General features: G+C 41.7%; 1 protein-coding gene across 1 annotated transcript in view; it reads left to right on the top strand.

The window, feature by feature from the left end:
• The window catches only part of SNX30 (sorting nexin family member 30), a 123,694-nt gene that overhangs the window by 63,065 nt on the left and 35,093 nt on the right, over positions 1 to 25,536 (top strand). Inside the window, exons 3-6 of the mRNA XM_025360266.1 lie at positions 1,473 to 1,583; positions 14,512 to 14,670; positions 20,520 to 20,715; positions 22,786 to 22,985. Coding sequence (XP_025216051.1) covers positions 1,473 to 1,583; positions 14,512 to 14,670; positions 20,520 to 20,715; positions 22,786 to 22,985 — 666 coding nt within the window. The remainder of the gene's footprint in view (positions 1 to 1,472; positions 1,584 to 14,511; positions 14,671 to 20,519; positions 20,716 to 22,785; positions 22,986 to 25,536) is intronic.

Raw genomic sequence — 25,536 nt, 5'->3', positions numbered from 1 at the left:
GGATCTGGTAGGGATGCAAGAACTGCATAGGCACGGAGTCCTTCCCACGCCGCCTGTGTGGTGCGGGGATGGGAGTATCAGGCCACTTGTTCCCAATATTTCTGTCATGCTGTGCTTGAAAATTCGTCAACAATGACTTGCTGTCTGGATGTAAGTGTTGTCTTTTTTTTCTCTCTCCAATCCTACAATGCTAATTCCTTTGGGAAAATCATCTGATAAGTCACAATTACCTACATTGAGTGAATGTCCCCACATTTCACCCTTGCAAGAACAGGGGATGTATTTCATAGGCATAGGCTGGTGTTTGGGGCTTGAAGAGGGGAAACAATGCGGTTAGTTGGGGGTCAGTCCAAGACCGAGTCTTTGAACTTCATTTTGCTAAGACTGTGAACACAGGTTTTGGGGAGGATGAAATCATAATTTTTGATGCCAGAGCTGTTCACAGCTTTTTCTTTGATGAATGACTCTCATTCATGTGCTTAAAGATTTTCTTGGTGTTGTGAATTAAAACCGACTTTTGGCTTGAAAGAGTAAATTTATGAGATGTAGCTTGACCCATTTTTATCTTGTACTTTAATTTCTGAGAACCGTGACAGTCATGTAGTCTGTACCCTCATAGGGAAAAATGGCTTATGTGAGACACGATTTAATTTGGGCCAGTAAATGAGTAAAAATCTTGTTTTGGTATAAATCAACTTAATTTTATTTAACATTGATTTTCATTGTTGAAGTGCTGCAGTCACACTTCAGAAAACTTTAAAAATTGAGAAAAAGGGATGAGATTATTAATATTTTTCTGCAATACAATGGCATTTTTGTATTATTTCTAGATTTTTTCTTATCTAAAATATAACAGTTTCAAGGTTATGGTTCTGGCAGAATGTGGCAGATTAAACAAAACCTTTTCTATTTTCATCTAGTCTGCTCTCGAAATGAGCAGTGATCTATTATCTTTACTTTTTGTTTATTTCCCCTTTGGCAAAACTTGTCAGCATATTTAGCAGAAGGTGGAGACATTTTCTTTTTACAGATTTGGATTTAGTAGCAATATCCTAAGTGGAATTTTTCTGCTAAAAGAAATTGTTAGAGTTAAGCTTGGAGGAAATGAATCAAATGTTTCTAAACAATTCTGGTAATAGTTGAAATCTATTTCCTGAGGGTAGGGGGAAAAAAAAACTGTGTTTTTTTTTTTTTTAAAGACAGAGTCTCGCTCTGTCACCCAGGCTGGAGTGCAGTGGCGCAGTCTCGGAAAACTGGCATTTTTATTCCAGCTCCTTGAATTTTTAACTGGGCTCTGTGTCCCAGACTGGTCTATTCTATGTTGGTAAACTCTGCCATTTGGCTGGTGTGTTTGGTGGCAGGAAAATATGATCTTGCCTAGTTTGGTTATTCTAAGAGAGCTTTTTTCCTTCCTTTCAGCCAAGATATGCTATTCCCTTATGCTTATTTTTTTTCCATTCTCTTCTTTGCAGAGTACTCGGGTGGAGTTTGACCTGCCAGAATATTCTGTTCGTCGAAGATACCAGGATTTTGACTGGTTGAGGAGCAAACTGGAAGAATCCCAGCCCACTCATCTCATTCCCGTAGGTAGTAAGTCACTGCAGCTTGTTTCTCACTTGTCCTGTGTTGTCTTTCCTGAAGGGGTTCACTCAACTCTCATCCCTTCAATTATCCCAGACTCACCCAGCAAACGTATATAAAACATGTTAATGGACACTGTATATAATACTTTACCTATTAGGTTTTGGTTTCTGATTTGCTATATAGTAAGTCAGTTTTGCGGCTGGCTGGGCTTTTCTTTAGGCACAGGAGCAGAAATCTAGTACAGAATCCATTTCAACCACAGTTTTTCATTTAAAAAGGAAACCACCTAACTCTATTTATTGAAGCAACGTGACATTTATCTACTCCAGTGCTTCCATCTGCACAGTTTTTAAAAAACAGAACCAGAGCAAAAGAAATATAAATCTTTTTTTTTTTTTTTGAGACAGAGTCTCACTCTCTTGACCAGGCTGGGGCACAGTGGCACGATCTCAGCTCACTGCAACCTCTGCCTCCCGGGTTCAAGCGGATCACCTGCCCCGGCCTCCTGAGTAGCTGGGATTACAGGAGCCCGCCACCACGCCCGGCTAATTTTTGTATTTTTAGTAGAGACGGGGTTTTGCCATGTTGGCCAGGCTAGTCTCGAACTCCTGATCTCAGGTGATCCACCCGCCTCGGCCTCCCAAAGTCCTGGGATTACAGGTGTGAGCCACCACATCTGGCCTCAACATTTATATTGAGTACTTTTTTGACTACTTTTGTTAAAACTAGAAATAATAATGGTTTAGCCGCCAGATGTTTCTTTGGGCCTTGGGGGCCTTAGAGCAGTTTGAGTCATAAAACTCCTCAGGGGGGCTGATTTATCTTTCAGCAAAAACCTTTGTTGAATGATAACTTCCTAGCACTACCAGCTTTCTGTTGCCACCGCATCTCCCAGCCTTTTTTTCTCCATGGTTAGGAAAGGCTGTGTATGTTGTGAACACACTGGTAGCTTTCTCGGTTTTCAGGATGAAAACAGCCACGTTGCTAGTGCTGTGATAGGAATGGTGGCTCTCACCTGGAACTCAGTTCTTTCTCAGGGCATCTCCTTTTTTCCCACATACCTTTCTGCTCTGCGAGCCTGAAGTTTTTTTTTTCTGTCTTCTAACCACTTAAAAACATGCCTGAAGAGGAAACAGTAGCTTTTAAACAGTTGGGAATATGCCTTAAAATAGAACCTTAAGGTGGCAAAATTAGCAGCTAGTGAATACTTTTTAAAAAATAGACTGCATTTTAGAACATTATCAGAATTCCAGAATTATTGTGAAGGTAGTAGAATTCTCAAATCTCATATCCGGTATTAACGTTTTATATTAGTGTGGCACATTTGTCACAATGACCCAGTCATTATTATGAAATAAACACCATTATTAACTATCCCAAGTTCCTTTTTATTTTTCTTTCTTTCTTTTTTTTTTTTTTTTTTTTTTTTTTATTTTCAGATGGAGTTTAGCTCTCTCACCCAGGCTGGAGTGCAGTGGTGTGATCTCGGCTCACTGCAACCTCTGCCTCCAGGGTTCAAGCAATTCTCCTGCCTCAGCTTCCCGAGTAGTTGGGATTACAGGTGTGCGCCACCATGCCCAGCTAATTTTTGTATTTTTAGTAGAGATAGGATTTCACCATGTTGGCCAGGCTGGTCTCTAACCCCTGACCTCAGGTGATCCTCCCACCTGAACCTCCCAAAGTGCTGGGATTACAGGTGTGAGCCACCACGCCCGGCCCAAGTTCCTTTTTCTGTTCCTACCCAGGATCCCACATTTTATTTAGCAGTCATGTCTCCTTAGGCTCTTCTTGGTTGTGACAGTTTCTCAGGCTTTCCCTTTTTTGGATGACCATGGCTGTTTTGAGGAGTACTAGTCAGGAATTTTGTAGACTGTCCCTCAGTTGACATTTGTCTGATGGCTTTCCCAACTGGGGTAATGTGTTTGGGGAGGAAACCACAGAGGCGAGCTGCCACCCTCATCACCTCCTATCCAGGGCACATGCTGTCAACAGTGTGCATCATTATTGATGTGAACCTCCATCACCTGACTTGAGGTAGTGCTGGTCAGCTTTCTTCACTGTACCATTACTCTTTCCCTGCCTTTCTGTACTGTACTCTTTGGAAGAAAGTCACTGTTTATTTGTAGCCCACACCATGCATCAGGGAGCTGCCCTCCTGGCAGCTGGTGCCTGAGGTTGGTACTGGAAGCTCAAAGGTAAGACAGTGACACCTGCTGGTGAAACATAGTGTCTACTCTTCCATAGACACTAGAAGAGAATGGAAGAGTTTCCAGAATGCCCAAGGTGGATCCAGAATATCTTTAAGTGTGGTTTCTGATGGTCTGGAAAGAAGCAGAAAGAAGCTACTTTAGAAACAAGCAGAAGCTTAATTTTTTTTCATAAATTCTTGGTACTCACATATCTGGAGTGGAGAGAGATTTAATATGAGAGAGCCTCTCTGATTTAAGTATGAAAGTCAAACCAGAAACCAATCCCCTCATCTACTACAAAGAATTTTATAGCAGCTTTGCTAGGAGGTGTCTTTGTTATTTAAGCATCATCTTCGGAAGGAAGAGAGGGTGGGTTGAGAAGGTTATAAGGAAGACAAAGGACTCCTGCCTGGGGGAACTTATCAGTTGGAGACCCAGTAAAGATGCAGAAATGTTCATTTCCCTTTTAAAAAAAGGATTTATTGAGATGTAATCTATATAACATATAATTCATCCATTTAAAATGTACAGTTCAAAGGGTTTTAGTATATTCATAAAATTGGACACCCGTCAGCATTATCCATTTTAGAATCGTTTCATCACCCCCAAAAAGAAACCTCACATCCCTTAGCTGTCACTTACAAACACTGTATATCCCCCAGCTCCTGGCAACCACTCATGTACTTTCTACAGATTTGCCTATTCTGGACATTTCATGTAAGTGAAATGATACACAACGTGATTTTTTTGTTACTGGGTTTTTTCACTTAGCATACTTTCAAGGTTCATCCATGTTGTAGCATATATTAATGTTTCATTAATTTTTATCATCATGTAATATTCCAGTTTATGGATATTACCACATTTTGTCTATTCACCCTTGATGGACGTTTTGGTTGTTTCACCTTTTGGCTATTATGAGTAATGTTGCTGTGAACATTCATGTACAAGTTTTTCTGTGGACATGTTCTCATTTTTTGGGGGGTGTATTCCTAGGAGTGTAATTGTTGAATCACACATAACTCTATAATTGGCCTTTTGAAGAACTGCCAGACTGTTTTCAGAAGTGATGACATCAACTTACATTTCCACGTGCGATGTATAGGAGTTTCTCCACATCTCCATCAATGCTGTTGCTATCTGTCTTTTGGATTGTAACCATCCTACTGGATGTGCAGTGATATCTCATTGTGGTTTTAATTTGTATTTCCCTAATGATGTTGAGCATCTTGTCATGTGCTTTTGGGCATTTGCATATCTTCCTTGGAGAAATATCAGTTAAGGTCCATTGCCTATTTAAAAATGGGGTGCCTTTTCATCCTTGAATTTTCATAGTTCTTTTTAAAAATTATATATATATGTGTGTGTGTGTGTGTGTATATATATAATTTTTTTGGGGGGCGGAGTCTTGCTCTGTCGCCCAGGCTGGAGTGCAGTAGCGCGATCTCGGCTCACTGCAAGCTCCACCTTCTGGGTTCACGCCATCCTCCTGCCTCAGCCTCCCGGGTAGCTGGGACTACAGGCGCCCGCCACACATTGGCTGATTTTTTGTATTTTTAGTAGAGACGGGGTTTCACCGTGTTAGCCAGGATGGTCTCGATCTCCTGATCTCGTGATCCGCCTGCCTCAGCCTCCCAAAGTGCTGGGATTACAGGAGTGAGCCACTGCACCCGGCTCCATGTATATATATGTAAAATTTTAAGAGGCAAGATGTTGTTTTGTCACCTAGGCTGCAGTGCAGTGGTGTGATCACAGCTCACTGCAGCCTCTATCTCCCAGGATCAAGCGATCCTCCCACCTCCACAGGTATGTGCCACCATGCCTGGCTGATTTTTAAAATTTTTTATAGAGACAAGGTATCACTGTTTCCCAGGCTGGTCTTAAACTCTTGGGCTCAAGTGATCTTCCCATCTCAGCCTCTTGAATAGCTGGGACTAGAGGCACCCTATGCCATCATGCCTGGCTAATTTTTTTTTTCTTTTTTGGTAGAGACAGGGTCTTGCTATATTGCCCAGGCTGGTCTCAAACTTCTGGCCTCAAGGGATCTTACTGCCTTGGCCTTCTAAAGTGCTGGGATTACAGGCGTGAGCCACCGCGGCTCCCAGGAGTAACCTTATGTTCTTAAAATGCCATCTTGGAACCAGAAGTATGCTGGGTGTATACGTTTGTCATCTCATAACAGCAGTTCACTGTGTTTTTCTTCATTATGTAATAGTTGGAGCTGCCAGAAAGTCTTCATTTTGACTTTTTTCCTCAGTGTTTTTTTAAATCTTTATTGAGATATAATTGATATACACAATAGCCTTGCACATATTTAATGCATACAATTCGATAGGCTTGTATATACCCCCTGATACCATCACCACAGTCAAGGTAATAAACAGATCCATCACCTTCACAAGTTTTCTTGTGTCCCTTTGCTGTTTTGTGTGTGTTTTTTTTTTTTGTAAGAACATGTAACATAAGATGTACATAACGTGTATCATGAGCATGTGACATAAGATCTCTCCTCTTATCACATTTTACAGCATGCAACACCATACAGTCATTCCCCCCCCTATTTGTGGTTTTGCTTTCCCTGGTTTCAGTTACCTGTAGACCAAAAATATGACATGGAAATTCCAGAAATAAACAGTTCATAAGTTTTACATTGTTTGCTGTTCTGAATAGTGTGATGAAATCTCATGCAGTCCGCCTAGGACATAAATTGTCTTTGTCCAGTGTATCCACACTGTAGACACTGCCCACCTGTGTGTCCCTTAGTAGCCCTCTTGGTTATCAGGCTGGAGATCACAAGAAGAATGAGTACAGTACCATAAGATGTTTTGAGAGAGAAAGAGAAAGGCCATATCCCCATAACACTTATTACAGAATATTATTATAATTGTTCTATTTTATTGTGAATCTCTTACTGTGCCTGATTTAGAAACTAAATTTTATTATAGGTATGTATAGGAAAAAACATATGCATATATAGGTATATATATACAGGTGGGAAATTCACTTGAGCCCAAGAGTTCAAGACCAGCCTGGGTAACACAGTGACACCTTCTCTCTAAATTTTATTGTAGGTATGTATATATAGGAAAAACATAGTATATACAGGGTTCAGCACCATCCATGGCTTCAGGCATCTGCTGGAGGTCTTGGAACGTATCCCCCTCGGATAAGGGAGGATGACTGTATTGTTAACTGTAGGTACTTTGTACAGCAGATATCTGGAACTTATTTATGTTTTATAACACTAGCTTTATATCCATTGAACAACTCCCCATTTCCTGCTCTCCATACCCCCTGGCAACCACCATTCTATTTTCTGCTTCCATATTCGTTCAGTGGGTGTGACACTTATTCATTTCCTGGAGCACTAGTTACACAGCAGAGCAATTTCATGATTAGATGGGTGCACGTATTAGATTTGGAAGATGAAGCAGATACATTTAGTAAACACTTGAGTGTTTAATTTTCTCTTGGAAATTTAATGTTTACCTCAGTTTTAATGAAGGAAGGTTTCTGGAAGGATACATTTGTATTATGTACCAAGTTTTCTTTGGAGTAGTAGTAAACTCATAGGAATTAATGAGAATAAATTTGTAATGCAGCAATTGTTTTTTAATATGAAATAATAAAAACTCCATTTTCTAGTTGGTTTCTTCTTTTTTGTACTGTTAAAAATATACCTGCATTTAGCTTACTCAATGGATAAGTTAATAAGTATTTGAAACATTGGTTCAACTTCCTAATGCTTTGCATTTAACTGGACTTGGTGACTATTGGTTTTAATCTCTATGCTTGGTGACAAGCTTTTAGTCTCTATGCTCCTTTATTTATTTGGTAGTTATTTTTGCTTAGAAGCAATATTTTCTATTAGTTTGACAAGGGTAGGAGAAATAGGCCTCTGCCATGTAAATATTTAATGTGCGCTAAATATTTGTTGAATTGTTTAGAAGAAGCAAATAAATTGCTAACGAGGAAGTTGGACATTTCAGGATTCAGCAATTGAAAGATTTGTCTAGATTTCCTACCTAGAAATAGCAGCTTTCCATTGACAGTCTGCAAGAAATATGCTGTTGTTTCAGATTATAAAACAGCTTTATAAACTAATATGGAATATAAATGAAAATGCTTTACTAGAATACTGAGTACTATCTAATATCAGTATTTCAAGGTTAAACCCTGAAATATTTAACAGATTATTGTAATACTTTGCAAATAGGATTTTTTTTTGCAGGATCTAACATATATATATGTGTATATTCAGTTTTTAAAAATGTTTTCATTGTAGAAAGTATTAACCATATTGAAGAGATTCGGTACGATGAGTGCCCTTGAAACTCCATCACTCAGTTTAAACATTTATCAGCTCATGGCCAATCTTGTTTCATCTCTGTCCACTCCCTCACCCCTACGCCCAGGTTTTTTTTGTTTTTTTTTTTTTTTAAGCGCCTTAAACAACAGAAATTTATTCTCTTACAGCTCTGGAGGTCAAAAGTCCAAAATCAGTTTTAGTGAGCTAATACCAAGATACAGGCTAGGGCTGCATCCCACCGGAAGGCTCTAGGGGAGAATTTGCTTGCCTGCCTTTTCTAGCTCTTGGGGCCGTCTGCATTCCTGGGTTCATGGCCTCTTTATCTTAAAAGCCAGCAGCATATCTGTCATCTTCTCTGCTTCCACCATCACATCTCCTTTTCTTAAAAAATGGAAGTAAAATCCATATTACATATCACCATTTTAACCATTTTGAAGTATCCAATTCAGTGACTTTTAGTACATTCACAATGTTGTATGACCATCACCACTATTAGTGTTGTACGACCATCACCACTGTTTAATCCACAACATTTTCATTAGCTCCAAAAGAAACTTTGTACCCATTAAGGAATCACTCTCAATTTCCTCCTTTTCCCAGCCTAGCTCTAATGAAGAATGCTGTTGTCAACACTGGTGGTTGTATAAGATTTTGTTTGAGTGCTTGTTTTCAGTTACCTTGGCTATACAACAAGAAATGGAATTGCTGGAGCATATAGTAATTCTGTGTTTAATCTTTTGAGGAATTGTTCAAACTCTTTTCCACAGTGGCTTATAATTTTATATTCCCACTAGAAATGTATGAGGGCCCAATTTCTCCACATGTTTGCCAACACTTGCTATTTTACTTTAAAAATTCTAGTGGGCATGAAGAAGTAGATCCCAAATGACTTCTTTTTTAAGACAGGATCTCACTCTGTCACCCAGGCTGGAGTGCAGTGGCATTACCATAGCTTACTGCAACCTCCAACTCCTGGGCTCAAGCAATCCTCCCACCTCAGTCTCCACAGTAGCTGGGAATTCAGGTGTGCACCACCATGCCCAGCTAATTTTTTATTTTTTGTAGAGATGGGGTCTTGCTGTGTTGCCTAAGCTGGTCTGGAGCTCCTAGCCTCAAGCAGTCCTCCCAGCTTGACCTCCCAAAGTGCTAGGATTATAGACATGAGCCACTGTGCCTGCTTCCCACAATCGATTTTTAAAGACATTTTGGCCTAAACGATATATAGACTTTCTACCTGTAAGTCCTCTCCCCTTTTTGCTTTTTGTTCTCAGTGCTTACAAATTAATAAAAATGCTTCACATTTGTTAGACATCTGCTGTGTGCTTGGAACTGTGTTGAGCTCTTTTCATTTACATGATGTGATTTACAGACTATAGATGGACTTGATTTCACCAGCAACCCAGATTCCTATGTATAAACAACCCAGACAGTAATAGAGGTGAGCCTGAGAGTAGGTGTGTCCCATTAAGGAATCTTGAAATAGGAAATTTCTGCAGCTACATACATTTGGAAATGATAACGCTTATGACAGGAGGAAATTCTGCTTGCAGGAGGATTCACTCTAGGGTTCCTTTAAATAGCAAGTTCCCCCAATTGATGAATCGTAAGTTCAATGTGCTCAATCTGAAGAATGGACCCCTATTGTAGAATGTCATCTTTATGTTAAATGAGGCACTCCTAACCACTTACTTGTGCCTCAGGCCATCCTCTCAAGTCCTATTCAGCAGAAGCAAATGAGAGTATCGTAACAGGGCTCATGAAGTGATAACAGGAAAATATCCACGGATTTGGTAATTAGAAAGTCACTGGCACTCAATTTGAAAAGGGCTGTTTCTGAACTGGGTAGGGATAGGGCAGAGAAACCCAGCACTGAAGGCAGTATCACAGCCGGTTTTGTTTTGAGGGTTGGGGGAAGGCTGGGGGTTGAGAAATCAATGGGATAGTGTGAAGTCAAGATAAATGACTCCTTTCAAAAAGATAGAATGAGCCAGAAAGGAGAAGGGAGAAGATACAAGGTCAAGAGGTGATTGGATTCATATTTTTTAGGAAGAAAAACCAACCATATTTTTATAGATTCTGGGAATAGAGCTGGATGGACAGGAGATGTTGAAGATACAGAGAAGAGATAAATGACAGGTGCACCCTAATGAACAAATGGGTCAAGGACACAGATGGAATGCTTAGCTTTAGGGGAGGAGGGGTTGTTGTCCACAGGGACTAAGGAATGGAGGTGAGGGTGATGCCCAGTGGATAGGCTTCTGCGGAGGAAGCAAAATAGGAAATTTCCATCTGATGCTCTTACACCTGGTTCTTACTTCAGAAAGACAGTAATCTGCTTAGCATGAAAAGCTGGATTATGAGAATGGCTGCCTAAAGGAACGGGGGAGAGAAGAACTGACCAGAATAAAGAAATTATCCTAAAGGACAGCCATATCCCATTAAGATAACTTCTCGGTGCTTTGGACTGGGCCAGCATGGGGCTGAGTGGCCCGTTCGTCTGATCCAGCACTGCATTTCGAATATTCTACTCAAGTGTAAGCTCTGGTGGGTGTCACACGTGGACATGTTATCCTTGTGTGGCTCTGTAATTTTATTCCTGATTCGATTCCCCTCTCTTCTTTCATTTACAAACCTTTCCGCTGTGTCCTTTGGAATTCCTGCTCTGTTGTAAAGAATCCCCCAGTATTCTTAGCATCTTCTCTGAATATTCCCACCATGTCAAGGGTTAAATGAACACTGGATGTCCCTGAAGATTAGTAGTCCCCTGAAGCTGCTGCCAGTCTTACAACAAAGACACCCAAACTTGTGTGTGTTTACCCTGTGGTAGGAATCATTCAAAGCACTTTGAACATATTAGCTAATTTAATCCTCATGACAACCCTATGAAGTTGATGCTATTAGTTTTTACCTAGCACCAACTTCTTGAGGTACCAAGAGATGTATAGAACTTGACCAAAGGCAAACAGCTAGTAGGTGGCAAAGTCGAAAGATAAACCCGGGAAGCATGGCATCAGAATTTTTACTCTTGACAACTAAAACATACTTTCTAAAGCCCTTTCAAGTTGAGGGCACTGAATTCCCTCATACTCCAAATACTACTTCTCCAGGGGGTGGGGTATTGGTGTTACCAATTCCTAAATCTTTTCAAGGTTTTGTGTTCTAAATCTAGGTTTACTAGGCCCTACTCCAAGTAGCTAGTGTTCTGCTTTTTTGGGTTGGCTAAGCCCACTAATCCTTGTTGCTGTGTCTTATTTCTGGTTTGTTTTTGTCCTTCAGGGTTTGTAATTTAAAAAAATCCTCTTTATTGCAATATTAAGGGGGTTTGAGGAGGTTGTGGAGTTAAATGCTTGTGTTTAATGTCCTACTTTGAACTTGAACTGCTAGGTTGGTTTAACATTAGAAAATATATTAATTTACCACTTACCGTATTAAAGGAAAAAGCATGTGATTGTCTCAGTAGACCTACTTGGCCATCCTTGTCTTGGTTTATTCCCTAAAGAGACTTGTGTTTTCTAAAGAGGGTGCATCTGCATGAGTGTTCACAGCAGCATTGTTAGTAGCGCCACAAAGCTGTAAACCATTCACACGATCGTGCACATGTTCACAGGCGGGAGAGGAGGTGGACAGTTTGTCATACAGTCAGTTATATAGTGCATGACTATGGAATAGTAAAATTATTTTCCTGTAGCTAAATATGCATCAATATGGATAAGTCGCAGAAAGATAATATTGAATGACAAAAGCGAAGTATACAGTTGTGTACTGCATAATGACATTTCAGTCAGTGGTGGATGGCATATAGATGGTGGTCCCATAAGATTATAATACTGTATTTTTACTGTACGTTTAAATATGTTTTCTATGTTTAAATATGTTTAGATACCCAAGTACTTGCCATTGTGTTACAATTGCCTGCAGTAGTCAGTACAGTAACATGCTAGGAGCAATAGCCTATACCGTATAGCCTAGGTGTGTAGTAGCCGCATCATCTAGGTTTGTGTAGGTGCACTCTATGATGTTCACACAATGATTGAAATCGCCTGACAATGTATTTCTCAAAGTGTATCTCTGTCATTAAGTGATATATTAACTGGAGTTTTATTTTTATAAACTTAAAAAACAAGTTCAACAAAACAGCACATTGTTTTAAAACTGAAACTTAGAGGGGAGCAATGACCAAAAAGTTGAGGATTGTAATTCCCTCATGGGGGCAGGAATAAGTGGAGATCTGATCAGGGATCTGCTGACAGGGAGCTTTGTCAATGACACTGTTGTGTCTGTCAAGTTGGGTGGTAGATTAATAAGTACTGGTATTATTCTTATGCTTTATGACTTTGAGATATATATATATTATACTCTTTTATTGTGCTAAAAATCTTAGCACCGTTTTATAGTCTACAATTCAGTGGCGTCAAGTACATTCACAATGTTGTACAACTATCACCACCTTCTGAAAGTTTCAAAATCACCCTGGAAGGAAACCCTGTACCCATGAAGCAGTCACATCTCATTTCCTCTGATCTCTCCAGCCCCTGGCAACCACTCATCTGCTTTCTGTCTCTATGGGTTTGCCTATTCTGGACATTTCACGTGAATGGAATCATATATATGGACTTTTGTATCTGGCTTCTTTCATTTACCATAATGTTTTTGGGGTTTTTCCACGATGCAACATGTTTTAGTACTTTTTTTTTAAATGACCAAATAATAGTCCATTGCATAGATATGCCACATTTTGTTTGCCCATTCACATGTTGATGGACATTTGGATTGCTTCTACCTTGTGGCCATTGTAAACAGGGCTGTTATGACTATTTGTGTACAAAATTTTGTTTGAGCACCTGCTTTCAATTCTTTTTTTAAAGTTTTTAAAAATGTTTGTTTGTTTGTTTGAGATGAGGTCTCACTCTGTAACCCAGGCTGGAGTGCAGTGGTGCAGTCTCTGCTCACTGCAGCCTCCCCATCTTGTGAGCCTAAGCTGTCTTCCCACCTCAGCCTCCTGAATAGTTGGGACTATAGCTGCAAGCCACTATGCCAGCTAATTGTTTTTATATTTAATATTTTTGGTAGAGATGGGGTTTCACCATGTTGCCCAGGCTGGTGTCAAACTCCTGAGCTGAGGCAATCCACCTGCCTCGGCCTCCCAAAGTGCTGGGATTACAACGCCCAGCCTTGCTTTCAGTTCTTTTGGGCATAAACGTGTGAGTGGAATTGCTGAGTTAAATGGTAATTCTGTATTTAACTTATTGAGGAACCACGAAACTGTTTTCCACAGTGGCTGCATGTTTTACATTCCCATCAGCATTGTGTAAAGGTTCTGATTTCTCCACATCCTCACCAACGCTTGTTTTTTTGGTTTGTTTTTTTTTTTTTTTGTTTTTTTTTTTTAAGATTATGGCTATCCTAGTAGGTATGAAATGGCATCTCATGATGGTTTTGACTTCCATTTCCCTGATGACTACTAATGTTAAGCATCTTTTCATGTGCTTCTTGGCCATTGGATATCTTCTTTAGAGAAATATCTATTAGATTTAGTGACCTATTTTTTAAGTGTACAATTTTTAAAATATTTCATAGCTCAAATATTTTAAAACAGGTGCATGGCAGATACTTCTTTTCTCTGTGGTAGTAATAATAAAGAAGGCTTTTTAATCAAGCAGTTGATCGAACTGCTATGGAAACAGATTAAAAGCTCAAAGATCCCTTGGTAGGCAGGTAGTTTTAAATTGCCGACAGTATTGGCTCTAAGTCAGTATAATAGAGAAATGTATTTGAGTAAGGGGAATAAAGGAAATTACATTTTAAAGAATTTTTTAGTATAAACCTAAACCAAAAAATTGGCTCATAAAAGGTATTTTTTTTAGATACATGAATTTACCTAATTTATTCATTCACCAAATATGAATGGGGAATGAAGTACTGGGAGCAGAAGCTTAAAATATTTAAATAAATTTTTATGTGGTTGATGCCTGCCTGCCTGCCTGCCTGCCTGCCTTCCTTCCTTCCTTCCTTCCTTCCCTCCCCTCCCCTCTCCTCCCCTCCCCTCCCCTCCCCTCTCCTCCCCTCCCCTCCCCTCCCCTGTCCTCTCCTCCCCTCTCCTCTTTTCTTTTCTTCTTGCCATAACTTTTCCATCATACCATGTTTACATCAAGCAATGTAAAAATTACTGTTGAATTTACTCGATAAATATCTACTTTTATGTATTTCAGAGACTATATTTAGTGTTTTATTCCTTGCATTATAAAATTGACAGGACATTTACTCCATGTGTATTTTTCAGAAATCTTTATGTTAATGACTACATGAAGATCTGCCTGATTAAGAAATACTTTTCTTGGACAGAGGGTAATAGAACTGTGTGCCAGCCTGGTGGTTTTTCCTCGCACCATCTCATCCGTGACTCTGATTTTTTTCTTCATGTCTTTATAGCCTCTTCCCGAGAAGTTTGTGGTAAAAGGTGTTGTGGATCGTTTTTCAGAAGAGTTTGTGGAGACCAGAAGAAAAGCTTTGGATAAATTTCTAAAAAGAATTACGGATCATCCTGTGCTCTCTTTCAATGAACACTTTAATGTTTTCCTTACTGCGAAGGTAAGGGCAGAAGTTTACATACTCTTCTCCCATATTACCATTCTTGGGGCTCTTTGCTAAAAGCTGTTCTGAGCAAGACTCGGTCTCTACAAAAACTTTTAACAAATAGCCGAGTGTGATGTTGTGCGCCTGTAGTCCCAGCTACCCGGGAGGCTAAGGCAGGAGAATAGCTTGAGCCCAGGAGTTTGAGGCTTCAGTGAGCTATGATCGTACCACTCCACTGCACTGCAGCCTGGGTGACAGAGTGAGACCCTATCTCTTTAAGAAAAAAAAAAAAAGCTGTTTTGATCTTTCAGAAGCCACCTTCATGAGCGAATGGTTCACTATAACAGGGTTGTCGTAAAATTGGTCTTTTTTTGGGTACCTATGTGCATTAGCATGCTTTTTTTGCATTAGCAAATCCGTATAGATGGATTCTATGTTAATATTTAGGAAATCTATCCCCACCCCCATCGAGGACCCCACCCACATACAGCAGCAGAGGAAGTTAGAGTATTTGCTCTGCCAAAAGCAGAGCTAAGTGTTTCTTTAAACACTTGGCAATATGACTGGGTGAGGCCAGTCTGACCAACAATGGGCACGGAAGAGAAGGAACATTTGAGTGCTTGGTGAGGGTGTTCTTCATAAGGGCACTTTGAGTGATTACTTGCAGCTGCATTTTGCAGACAAGGAAACTCAAGTTCCGGGAACTTGTCCTTGTTCAGGTAGTGTCACTAGGATCTCAAGTTGGGTCTTTGTGGCTGCTGAGTATCAGACTGATACATCCCTGTGTATCAGACTGCCTGATTGTTACTTATCTGCAGCCATGTTCCTTTCAGGTGGACATTTGCCAGATAAAGCATTTGGGTCCCACGCAGCTGCCAGATTCTGTGTATTCAAACTCAAGTTGGTTGTCCACTAGCCTTTCTCTACACTTCCCCGTTGGCAGAACCGGCCAGAAAACCCGAGGTGCTGCCCTCCCGCTGTCTGCAGAAATGGGGTCACGTGCTCAGACCCTCCTGCTAGCTTCCCTCCAGTCCCATCTGTTTGCTTTCAGGTATCATGTTCCCATGTTCAGGCCATATGTAACATGTTCCATGTTGGCAAGGGTATTGTGGTCCGGATACTTTCTATTTTTCAAATCTGCAAAATTGAGAAATAGTTATAGATAACATTAGTTGATATTAAAGACTTCAGAAAGTGTGCCATTCTTCCCTCAATGGAAGCCACATGACAAAGTCCTTTAGTTGTGTTTTATAACCTCAGTTGGCATTGAGCCTTAGCCTTATTGACAACATTCCAATTCAGCGTCTGTTTCCCAGAGGCTTTCCCTGCCTACAGGTTGGACTGGTACACTTCTTAAAAATAAGTATTTCCTGGCGAACTGATCCTTAGGTATAATTCCTTCAACTCGTACTCAAAGTACAATACATCCTGTTCTCCAAAAGCACAACTCACTCTCTCCCCCAAGCACAATTCACTCCATTTTCCAGAAAGCCCTCAAGTACAGTCATGTTTACTGAACAAAAAAGAAGAGGGAGGGAAAAGCTTGGACCCCTGGTTGTTAGGAATGTGCGTGAAGAATAAGTAGGAAAGAGGGTGTGTGTGTGTGAGACAGAGACAGAGAGAGAGAAAAAGATATTTGTCTATCTGTGGGCCAAGCAGTATGAAAATGACTTAAAAATTATAAGGTCCTTTACTGCCTTGATCAAAATCCAACTCCGTGTGAGTGAATACAGGAAAGCTAGCTTTAAACAGAACAAATTCTAGCCCTAGTTCAGTGCCACTTGCTGAACAAAATGTGCTAAACAGCCTTATCTTTTCTTTAAAATTTTAAAAAATTGTGATAAAATACACATAACATTTACCATCCTAACGATTTCTAAGTGTACAGTTCAGTAGTGTTAAGTATATTTAAATTAGTTATGCAGCTCATCTTCAGAACGTTTGCGTCCTGCAGATCTGAAACTCTATGCCCATTAAATGTCAGCAGCCTATTCCCCCTCTTCCAGCTGCCTCATTTTTTCCTTTAACATACCTTGAATAACTTGATCTTGTTCTTAGATGAGCCACTTACATGTTCTACCTTAGGGAATGCAGAGACGCTCTTCCTTTTCCTTGTGATGACATGAGCTTATCAACCAATTAGAAGTGTCCTTAAGAAGAAGCCAATAAGGCTGTGTGTAGTGACTCATGTCTGTAACACCCAGCACTTTGGGAGGCCAAAGCAGGTAGATCACCTGAGCTCAGGAGTTCATGTCCAGCCTGGGCAACATGGTGAGACCCCATCTCTATATATTAAAAAGCAGCAGCATCAGCAGCCAGTAATGCTGGGAGAAATGGGGACGCTCAATAGCAACTATATACAAGTCAATATTTTCATCTTTGGCAGAGTGGGTACAGCAATCAGATAGATACTACTAAATAACTTTATTCAACATGTAAATTAACTTGGTTAAGTGGGACACCCTTTCACAGCTCTACTCGAAGCGGAGCCTGTGCAGTCCAGTGAGCCCATTTGACTCTAGTCCCACTCATAAAAATGCTGTCTGCAGAGGTAATTCCAAGGACTCTGAGGCTTCAGTTATAGTCTTGTGAAGGCCTCGAGCCTTTGAGGATGTTTCTTGTCTAGAATGTGGGAGGACAGGATGGAATCTCTAGACCTACTTGGCCATCCTTGTCTTGGTTTATTCCCTAAAGAGACTTGCGTTTTCTAAAGAGGGTGCATCTGCATGAGTGTTCACAGCAGCATTGTTAGTAGCGCCACAAAGCTGTAAACCATTCACACGATCATGCACATGTTCACAGGCAGGAGAGTAGGTGGACAGTTATAATATATATATAGTATATATTATATATAATATATATGGACAGTTATATATAAACCTATATATATACACACATTGAAACCTCAATAGGAAAGGGTGGGTCAAGAGCAAAAATGAAGGCCTGAAGAAGGAAGTGAATTCAAAAGGAGTCTACACTCAGACACTATAGAGACCTCAGCCTGAAATTGTACATCAAATACAGTCAGTTATATAGTGAACACTCTCTCAGGCAGCCTGACCCTGAAGGGAAGGAGAGAGGTGGAGAGAAACTAGAGGAGATTGCTGCTGTTTTTAAGATGGGTTGACCGGGCGCAGTGGCTCACGCCTGTAATCCCAGCACTTTGGGAGGCCGAGACGGACAGATCACGAGGTCAGGAGGTCGAGACCATCCTGGCTAACACAGTGAAACCCCGCCTGTAGTAAAAAATGCAAAAAACTAGCCGGGCGAGGTGGCGGGCGCCTGTAGTCCCAGCTACTCGGGAGGCTGAGGCAGGAGAATGATGTAAACCTGGGAGGCGGAGCTTGTAGTGAACCGAGATCCAACCACTGCACTCCAGCCTGGGCGACAGAGCGAGACTCCGTCTAAAGGAAAAAAAAAAAAAAAAGATGGGTCAGCCTTGGGTGTATTTTACATGCTGAGGGGTTAGAAGTTGAGGATACAGACAGGAGAGGGGATCATTGGTAGGGCAAGCCCCTTGGTTTGGGGAAGGTCACAGAAGAAGACTTCTGTCACCAAATTTCAGGGTGGGGGTGGGAGCAGATTTTCCCCAAACACTAAGCAGCAATTACCAGCTGGATGTCCACCAGTTTAATCCACACATTATTTACCTGGACATAGCATCAGATCCCACAGACTGGGGACTCAGTCCCCAAGACTGAGAGCTTCCAGATGTCAGACATTAAGTTCAAGCCTCAAAAACTTCTGACCAGCCAGCTTCAAGTTGGGCTTCCCGTGACCCCTTCTTCGGGTTCCATTAATTTGCTGGAGCAGTTCACGGAACTCAGAGAAACACATTTACCAGCTTACTGTAAAGGATATCACAAAGGATACAGATGAAGAGTGGCATTGGGCGAGGCGTGGGGGAAGGGACGTGGAGCTTCCATGCCCTCCCTGGGTGTACCACCCTTCAGGAAACTCCACACATTCAGCTCTCCAGAAGTTCTGTGAACCCAGCTCTCTTGGGTTTTTGTGGAAGCTTCGTGACAGCAGCATTCCATCCTCCAGGGTGCGGAGAAGGGACCCTGTCTGGAATGAGGGCCTTATGACCCATAGTCAGAAAGCCTGGGGAAGAGTCGAGTGCTGCCTTGGGGCAGGTGAAAGGAGGGCAGGAGAAGGTCAGAGAGATTCTGTTTCCTGAGGCTTAACACACCCAACATTAGAGTGAAAAGACTGGAATAAGGGCTGTGGAGGTTATAAGCCAGGAACTGTGGACAAAAACCTATATCTATATATACACACTGAAACCTCAATAGGAAAGGGTGGGTCAAGAGCAAAAATGAAGGCCTGAAGAAGGAAACGAAGAAGGAAGTGAATTCAAAAGGAGCCTACACTCAGATACTATAGAGACCTTAGCCTGAAATTGTACATCAAATGCGGAGGGACTGTCGGGCCATGTTAGCCGTGAATTCCGCGTCCCCTGCTCTATCCTCTGCATCAGGCCATGTCACCAGAAAGCTGTCCTTGTTCTGGGTTCCTTTATCTCCCTCTAGTCATCCCCTTCTAAGTCTGGGAATTAACATTCTGTTTGTATTGAGGGTGGATATGAGGAACAGACACCTGTACCTTCTGTAAAACCATTTTGGAAGCTACTTTTTCAGTAGCTGACACAGGACAACCTGAAGATGGTATAGATTCCTCTTAGGGTTTGATGATAGGAGGAAGCTTGTTTTCTCAGGCAGGCTAATATGCTTTTTTTTTTTTTTTTCCTTTTTTGAGGCAGTCTTGCTTGGTTGCCCAGGCTGGAGTGCAGTGGCACGATCTCAACTCACTGCAACCTCCGCCTTCCAGGTTCAAGTGATTCTCATGCCTCAGCCTCCTGAGTAGCTGGGACTACAGGTGCACGCCACCACGCCCAGCTAATTTTTTTTTTTTTTTGTATTTTTAGTAGAGACGAGGTTTCACCATGTTGGCCAGGCTGGTCTTGGACTCCTGACCTCAAGTGATCTGCCCACCTTAGCCTCCCAAAGTACTGAGATTACAGGCATGAGCCACCGTGCCTATATTTAGATACAATGGGTTATGAAACTCAGCATATTTCCAGTTTTGCCTTCAAGAAATCCAGGGTTAAAATATTTTGCTGTTTACAGCATCCATCCTTGGCCTGAGTTTTCTAGAAATGTTTTTCTGTCACTGTTTCCTGCTTTCCACCCTTTACTCCCTTTATATGGCTTTAGTTGGGGTATAAATAAATGAGTGATGGATCTCAGAACCTCTGCTCTTCAGTTTTGCTCCTAAAGACAACATAGGGTACTTTGTATGGGATAAACAGCGGATCACGCGGTCAGGAGATCAAGACCATCCTGGCTAACACGGTGAAACCCCGTCTCTACTAAAAAATACAAAAAACTAGCCGGGCGAGGTGGCGGGCGCCTGAAGTCCCAGCTACCTGGGAGGCTGAGGCAGGAGAATGGCAGGAACCCGGGAGGTGGAGCTTGCAGTGAGCTGAGATCCGGCCACTGCACTCCAGCCTTGGCGACAGAGCGAGACTCCGTCTCAAAAAAACAAAAAAAAAAAACCAAAAAAAAAACATTATGTTAGAAACAGCGTTGTGTTTAAAGGGCAGTGTGCTCCGGTGAGTGAATTTAAGGATTGGAGTTCAGCTCTGCTGAAAGGGATCTAGGTGTCAACCCACAGGAGCCTGAGTCTGGTGGTTATGACGTCCTGTCCAGGCTCCGCGTGTGAATGTGATTAGGGCCTCTAACTCAGCTCCTTGTTTCCCGAGTCCTCCATTTCCAAACTGAAGCTGCTTTTAGAAGCTGTTTTATTTAGTCCTGCCCATGGAGTGAGTGAGTGCTTTGAGCTTATTCACATATCATCCTCAGGACCTGAACGCCTACAAGAAGCAAGGGATAGCATTGCTGACCAGAATGGGCGAGTCAGTCAAGCACGTCACTGGCGGCTACAAGCTGAGGACTCGGCCGCTTGAGTTTGCTGCCATAGGTGACTACTTAGATACGTTTGCACTCAAACTGGGAACCATTGATCGAATAGCCCAGCGGATCATCAAAGAAGAAATAGGTGAGCTGTCTGTTGAGGTCTTGATTATGCCCTGCAACCACATTGGCAGAAATGCCATTCATGTGTACTACAGAGAATCAAACTGCAAAATGCTAGAGTGACAGAACTAGGCCATCTTTTGCTTATCGAAGAAATACAAGGAGGGGAGGAGTTAGGTGTGACTGGAATGTCACTTTGCACCCCATCCTTTGTCCTACTGTGTCAGCCTTGTGTTTGCTTTTCCCATGGCCAGTACTGCTAATTCTCCAGGTGTTTCCTCTTTTATGCTCTCTTAACTTTAGTTTTAAAAGTGGAGACATAGACTCAACTGCCCTTCATCCATAGGGAACAGTAATTTAATAAACAAACTTAGATACATTTTCTGGCAGAAAGATGATTCAAAAGGACAGCATGGGGACCTATGTTTGCCAAAGTTACGACCCTGATGAATCTTCAGACTTGTGACTGACTCACCCACTCCATCCTGTTCATTTTAAAACCACTCCTCCTGCATGGGGCAGTTGCCGGGGCCTGTATTGATCCTTCCTAGTTTTTGCCTCCACTTCCTTCCCACCCCTCTCAGGGCCACCTGCTTTGCCGCATCCCAGATTGTTGGGATCTTTTGTCTCCTTACATACGTGTGGGGTGGACAGACATGAACAGTGTAAATGATCGCACTGGCATGGGAAGCACGCTGAGAAGGATTCCCCAGCAGTTGCCATTCACTGGCTGCTAAGCCATAATGAAATGGCAAGACTCCTGGTGACAAGTGATGGGCCAGGTTTTCTTTATGGGGGACAAAATAAATCAACATTTTTTTCCCTCATTTCTTGTACTTGTTCCCTCTACTTGATCCACTGATGATACCATGTGGGGCCCATAGGTTTTGGAGATAGCTTTGGATACCATCCACACCTAAGGATCGTGTGGAGTAAATTCTGATGGGATCCAAGGGGCTGAGGTGATCACTGAGTGAGAGTGAGTCTGCCAGTGTAAGACCACATCTCTTGTATCAAAACGTTTCCTAAAATGCCATTGTTTATCCATTGTGACTGATTTTTTTTTAACCTTTAAAAACATCTCCCTAAACCTATATGAAACTCTGCCTCCATTGCCTGTTAAAATACTGCTTCGCAGCTGATGCGGTGGCTCCCGCCTGTAATCCCAGCACTTTGGGAGGCCGAGGCAGGCGAATCATGAGGTCAGGAGATCGAGACCATTCTGGCTAACGCAGTGAAACCCCGTCTCTACTAAAAAAATACAAAAAATTAGCTGGGCATGGTGGCAGGTACCTGTAGTCCCAGCTACTCGGGAGGCTGAGGTAGGAGAATGGCGTGAACCCAGGAGGTGGAGCTTGCAGTGAGCCAAGATCACGCCACTGCACTCCAGCCTGGGCGACAGAGCGAGACTCCGTCTAAAAAAAAAAAAAAAAAAAAAATTGCTTCACAGTATGGGTAGGCGAGTGGTTATTTTCTTTTGTTCATTTGTTTGTTTGTTTTTTGACGGAGTCTCACTGTGTTGCCCAGGCTGGAGTGCAGCAGAGCAATCTTGGTTCACTGCAACCTCTGCCTCCTGGGTTCAAGCAATTCTCCTGCTTTAGCCTCCAGAGTAGTTGGGATTACAGGTGTGTGTCGCCATGTCTGGCTAATTTTTTTTTGTATTTTTAGTAGAGATGGGGTTTCACCGTGTTAGCAGGATGGTCTCGATCTCCTGACCTTGTGATCCACCCACATCAGCCTCCCAAAGTGCTGGGATTACAGGCGTGAGCCACCGCGCCTGGCCGGTGTATGGTTATTTTTGAAGATGTTTGGTGGATGTGGCTGCTACTGCTTTTCCCCATAAGGCCCATTATCCAGCGGCATGGCATTCCCATCCATGGGATGGAATGGATTGATGTAACATGAGCTGTCAGAGTTTTAAGCAGTTGTGCTAGAAACAGTGTTGTATTTAAAGAAGAGTGGGATCAGGTGAGTGAATGGCCAAAGAAACACATGTTCATGTAGAGAGCTCTTGGCTGTGGTGATTACTGAGTTAGTAATAGCAGCGACTGCTACCCAGCCAGATTTTAATCGGTTTCTCTTCCCCATTCAGAGTATCTTGTGGAGCTGAGGGAGTACGGGCCTGTATACTCCACATGGAGCGCCTTGGAGGGTGAGCTGGCTGAACCCCTGGAGGGTGTATCAGCTTGCATTGGGAACTGCTCTACAGCCTTAGAAGAGCTGACAGATGACATGACAGAAGATTTCCTACCTGTGCTCAGGGAATATATTTTATACTCTGACTCCATGAAGGTAAGCTGGCTTGCTTCTTGTGTATTTGGATACTTTCTTTGTAATAGCAGTTATCAGAAAGTAATGGATTATTGCCTGTTTGCATGTGATATAAGTTTCCTTCTTCCTGGGTGGGCAGGATCAGACATGTGGACTGACATCATGGACATATAAATGGAACACATGGTTAACCAAGTACGTGAATTAAACAAACAGTTTGGGAAGAAATTCTTACTAGTTTCTCTGAGCGTTCAAGAAGATATAATGTTTGTGAAACAAGAACAAGGATGCCATGGAACAGTAATAGATAATTAGAGCTCTTGGAAGTTAAAACATGATTGCTGAAATAAAACTCAATAATAAAGTTGGAAGGTGAAGTTGAAGAAATCTTAAAGTAAGACAAAACAAAAGTATTTGGAAAGTAGAACAGAAATGCAAAAGTACTGAAAATGTGAAAGAAAAGAGACATAGGGGATTAATCCCAAAGGTTCAGCATCTGACTGATAAGAGTTCTTGAGAGAACAGGGAAGACTGAGGGAAGGAAATTGTAAAAGAAATAATACAAGAAAATCCCTCAAAGCCGAAGACATAAATCGTCTGATTAAAAGGACATGATAATTGCCCAGCAAAAGGATTGAAAAGATCACCAACCTAAAGCATGTTATTGTGGAATTTTTGAACAAAAGTGATAAGAATTTGAAAGCTTTTTAAAATATAGGGAGGGGCAGATCATATATAAAAGGAACACGAGTGAGAATGGCTTTGGTCTAGCAGTGGTGAACGAGAAGAGGAACTATGAGGACAAAAAAAATCTTTGGCCTCAAATTCTGTATGCAGAATCCGGAGCGTAGTGCAGGAGGAAATGTGCCAGTGCCCACACCGGAAACTTCCCCAGTCTGCACATAGACTGGCTGGAGAACATCGCTTCAGGAGACTCCAACGATAGTGGCACTGATTAGTGAAAGGCTCAGTCTTCATGACCAATAGAAAAAGATACGTGGCTCAGTGTTGAACAAGCCCACCTCTAAATAGCACCCTCCTACTTCCCAAAGGAGATCTCTAGATGATTAATCCGTCTTTGGAGCAGGTCTAGGGCATCCCATGAGGAAAGACCTGAAGTAGGGACTGACCTGAATTCCAGAGAGCATCCTGTCAGTCAACATTGGGTTGTAAAAATGTAAAACCAGAAAGATCATAGATCCGTGAAAACATTGTACAGATTGAGAAGAGGAATAAAAAATAATGAATCAACTAGTTATAAAAACAAACTATGATGGAAAACTTTAAGTACTTGCCAAAGGACAGAGAATAGTAACAAACTGCCACATACCCATTCTCCTTGTTCCATCTTGTCCCATCAGGTGTGAAGGGTTGATATGTACTAAACTGTGGACAGTGGAAAAGGGAGCCTCTGGTGAATCCCATTCTCATGTGCGTGCTACAAAATTGCTAATAAAACACTTTCAAAGAGAGGATTGAATTTGGATCTCTCAGTGACCAGGGAAATGGTATGAATTTCCTTATCTATAAGTTGGAAACGATGGCAGTGATAGGATAAAGTCAGATGTGAGATCATTAGCCTGAGACCACTAGTTGGAAATTATTGGAACTGAGGCTGTAAACCAAAACTTCTGGCTGTGAATTTGCAGCTCATTGTCCTGTATCACATTGACTTTTGTTTAAAAAAAAAATTGGGATATACATATTGAATTTTTGATCCTATGGCCGAAACAAGTATAGAAAGCCATCTTGACTTCCTTAAAATGAACCAGAATATTTCACTTACCGAGTTAATGGTATCTGTTCTTTTTTTTTGAGATGGAGTCTCACTCTGTCACCAGGCTGGAGTACAGTGGTGTGATCTCGGCTCACTGCAACCACCTCCTCCTGGGTTCGGGTGATTCTCGTGCCTCAGCCTCCCGAGTAGCTGGAATTACAGGCACCCACCACCACACCCAGCTAATTTTTGTATTTTTAGTAGAGACAGGGTTTCCCCATGTTGGCCAGGAGGAACTTGATCTCCTGACCTCATGATCCGTCCTCCGCCTTGGCCTCCCAAAGTGCTGGGATTACAGGCGTGAGCCACCACACCTGTCTAGTATCTGTTCTTATAAACAAAAATAAGTTTTTACAATTCCTGGAGTGTCCCTGGATTTGTCTCTTATATATACACACCCTTCATCAAATACTCTCTTAACTTTGCCAGATGAAAAATCCAGTGCATACACAGCTCTGGGATACTATAGTACAGATTACTCTGTTTTTGCCTGTGACAAGTATATTAGTACTTAGTATATATTTGTATTTGAAGCACAATTTAAAAATGTCATATAGCAAGGATTTATCTGGCATCTATAAAACATTATTACACTGGGAGACATAAGCTTGTGTAATTTAAGTTAGATATCAAATAAACATTTGTTTGCTCGCTCTTTACCCCCCATGTGTGGGGCATATGTATTGAGTTTCTTGTTTACTGAGCCTGAAAAATCAGGTCAATCAGGCTGAGCAAATGGGATTAATTGTACACAGTCTTGTCTGGGGAAGGGCATGGAAAAGAGGAAGTGTGGAC

This window comes from Theropithecus gelada, chromosome 15 (assembly GCF_003255815.1).
Source record: "Theropithecus gelada isolate Dixy chromosome 15, Tgel_1.0, whole genome shotgun sequence".
NCBI lineage: Eukaryota > Metazoa > Chordata > Mammalia > Primates > Cercopithecidae > Theropithecus > Theropithecus gelada.
Note: the sequence above shows the minus strand (reverse complement) of the source record. Positions and strands in the feature narration are given on the sequence as shown.